Source organism: Alexandromys fortis, unplaced genomic scaffold, assembly GCF_014885135.2.
Source record: "Alexandromys fortis isolate MF-2015 unplaced genomic scaffold, M_Fortis_MF-2015_v1.1 scaffold_184, whole genome shotgun sequence".
Lineage (NCBI taxonomy): Eukaryota > Metazoa > Chordata > Mammalia > Rodentia > Cricetidae > Alexandromys > Alexandromys fortis.
In genome coordinates this window covers 3,416,223-3,419,226 of record NW_026068125.1, presented here as the reverse complement: position 1 = coordinate 3,419,226, position 3,004 = coordinate 3,416,223, and the positions used below count along the sequence as shown (strand labels likewise).

The window sequence follows — 3,004 nt, the reverse complement described above, 5'->3', positions numbered from 1 at the left end:
CTCATTTCCTTAATCCCAGCACTCAGGAGGCAGAGACAGGCAGGCAAATCTCCGAATTCGAAGCCAGCCTGGTCTACAGAGACAGTTCCAGGATGGCCAGGGCTATACAATGGAACTCTGTCCTGGAGGGAAAAACAAAAATAACCAAACCAGACAGTGCTGAGGAATAACACTAGTGGTTAACCTTTGACTCCCACATCATGTGAACACTTATGCCCATGTTCACCCACACAGGCAAATACAAGCACATAGACAAAACATTCCTGAAATATGATAGTTGTGTAACACTAAGCATAATTACTGCCTGTGAGTTTCACACTGAAAATAAATAGCTAAAATGGAGCATCTTATGTGCTACGTACTTCACCATTTTCTAAAGGTCTCTTAATTATTTCACATTTTAAGAGTTTTATATCGTAAGTGTATGCTTTACTTTATAAATAATATTTGTTTGTAAAAATACATATTCAGAACTAAATAAAGGAAAAGGGAATATCTCTAGTCAAGGCTTCAGAATTAAGTGCTAACCAGAAAATGGTTGATTTTATATCTTAACTGAATCTTTCCTAGGGACTTATTTTTTGAGGCAATGTCTCATGTAGCCAAGGCTAGTTTCAGATTTGCGTGTAACTGGGGGTGATCTTGAACTTTGGAAGGCTTATTTGTTTTACATTATGTGTATGGGAGTCTGGCCTATATGCACGTCTGAGCACTGTCTCCATGCTGTGCCTGTGAGGGCAGAAAAGAGTCCTGCAATTACATGTGGGTGCTGAGAAAAGCCTGGGTCCTCTGTAAGAGCAGCTACTACTGCTCTTAACTGCTGAGCCCTCTCCAGCCTGCCTCTGCCTCTCGAGAGCTTGGGACTAAAGTGTACCACACCCAGTTTCATGTGGCTCAGGAGAGCACCCAGGGCATCACACATGAGGCAAGTGACAGCCCCTAAGGACTTTTCATATTAAAGAAAGGCAGGATGGAGTTCCAGAAGCCTAGGAGCTAAGGCATTAAGATTTTAAGTTCCTGTCAGTCCTAGCCAACATAATGAGACCTTGTCTGTGAAAAACTAATGCAAACTAATGTAGACTATGATGTTGCATATTTCATAATCTTTAGGTTTAGGATTATAGAAACCTGTCTATTACTAGTTTCACTGAATTTATTATAAATCAAAATTTCCTTTCTTCCTTAGGATGGAGTCTATAGAGAAAATGGAATCTGATTTTAAAAACTGCCACATGTTCCTCGTAACCATTTTAAATAAGGCTGTCTGTAGAGGATCCTTTCCCCATTGTGAGTACACCGTCCTATGTAGTCACTGTGTCATAATCTTATTGTAACTAAATCTGTGTGTCAGCAGCTGTTACTAGTCCCATGGAGAGTTTGCATTTCTCCCATTTCAAAACTGGGAAGTACTAAGCCATGGTTTGAATTGGTGTTGCAGAACTGTGATGGGGTGGGTAAGTACCAGATGGCTGGCACTAACCTGAAGGTCCTGCTCGTTTGTGTGCCTTTTATTCCCGTGGGTTCCTAACATGGAAATGTAGGACTTGGAGAGTCAGTTTCTCACTCCTGACTGTCATGCAAAGCCACTGTAAGATACAGACCCTTAGCAATTTCAGAACTTAAAAGACTGTCTTCTTGCAAAGAAGTATGGATTTTACAGTTCAGAATCTAGGGTGTGAGGGAGCTGAGCGATTTCTGAGAATGGTTGAGGAGGCTTCAGGCTGTGGAGACAGACTGAGTGGTGTCTGCATCCACGCTCTCCCCTTTTTTTAGTAAAGACCGTATGTACTTTGAATCTCTTCTCCATTTGTGTGTACTCTGACCGCAATACAGTGCTAAACACAGCCAGATGTGAGCTGTGATCTGCCTGCTTAGGCGGTAACATTTATGCATTTGTTCATGTTCGCCCATAGATTAGAATACGATACTGCATTAGGAGCTCTCCTGGGTTGTGCTGCTTCAGTGAAATGAGTCAACATTTAAAACTCTGAAGTGCCATTTATAATAGCAAATGATGGTTTTAATTAAAACTATAGTAGATCTTTAAACACTTTAAGTTTTGCATTCACTGCCTTAATTAAACATTTAAACAAATTTAGAATTAATTTTTAACCTTTTTTTTTATTCTTCCCACAGTGGAATCTCTAGCGCTGTCCCTCATGGCCGGCATGGAGCAAAGTTAAATATCTCTAACGTAACAAGTACCTTAGACTTCATCATCGTCCATGTACATTTTCACCATTTGCAGCTGAGAAATAAAAATCTTTTTATTTTTTTTTATTATCCTATCTAGACAAATGAATTATAGGGATTTTCTCTAGAGATTGTTTATAAGTATGTAGAATTATGTATATAAGGTTTTGTATCTAACTGCACTGTGTATAGGTATTATCTTCTCATTTGTTTTATTTTTATTTTATATATAAAAGTATTTGCCTGCTTATACATATGTGCACCATGTGCATATGGGTGCCCAGAAGCAATGAGAGGACAGCAGATTGCCATGCAAGCTTTACAGTTACCCGTCCCTAAAGGTGTCCTAGATTTGACTGTCCTTGAAGTATTTAAGCTTTTATGTGCACAGAAAGGTCCCAAAGGAAAATAACAACTAATATCAGTGTACAATCCCAGTTTTACTATGGCCGTCTGTCATGTACCAATGTATATAATATCTAACCATGTATAAACTGTGTCAAATAAAATTATGTCTGCATTTAGTTTTCCACATTTTTCTTGTATTGCTCAGTAGACACTGTAAAGGGACAGATGAATAATGTAGACAGATAAATTCAGTAAGGATATAGAACTGAACTCTAGCCAGCTAGGTCAAACTGAGAGTCCTCATCCACCCATAACTGATCCTAAGCTTGTATAACACATTCATCAAGGTAGTGTGTAGATTTTGTGCGTGAAATAGACGTGATATTTGTTTGTTTGTTTGTTTGGTTTTGGTTTTTTTTTTTGGTTGGTTGGGTTTGGCTTTGGGTTTTGTTTTGAGTTTTTT

General features: G+C 38.7%; 1 protein-coding gene across 2 annotated transcripts in view; it reads left to right on the top strand.

The window, feature by feature from the left end:
• The window catches only part of Tubgcp5 (tubulin gamma complex component 5), a 23,648-nt gene extending 20,931 nt beyond the window's left edge, over nucleotides 1-2,717 (top strand). For both annotated transcript variants that reach the window (XM_050125764.1, XM_050125763.1), the window contains 2 exons: nucleotides 1,187-1,287; nucleotides 2,137-2,717. In XM_050125764.1, coding sequence (XP_049981721.1) covers nucleotides 1,187-1,287; nucleotides 2,137-2,183 — 148 coding nt within the window. In that variant the 3' untranslated portion in view covers nucleotides 2,184-2,717. The remainder of the gene's footprint in view (nucleotides 1-1,186; nucleotides 1,288-2,136) is intronic.
• The last annotated feature ends 287 nt before the right edge of the window (nucleotides 2,718-3,004 follow it).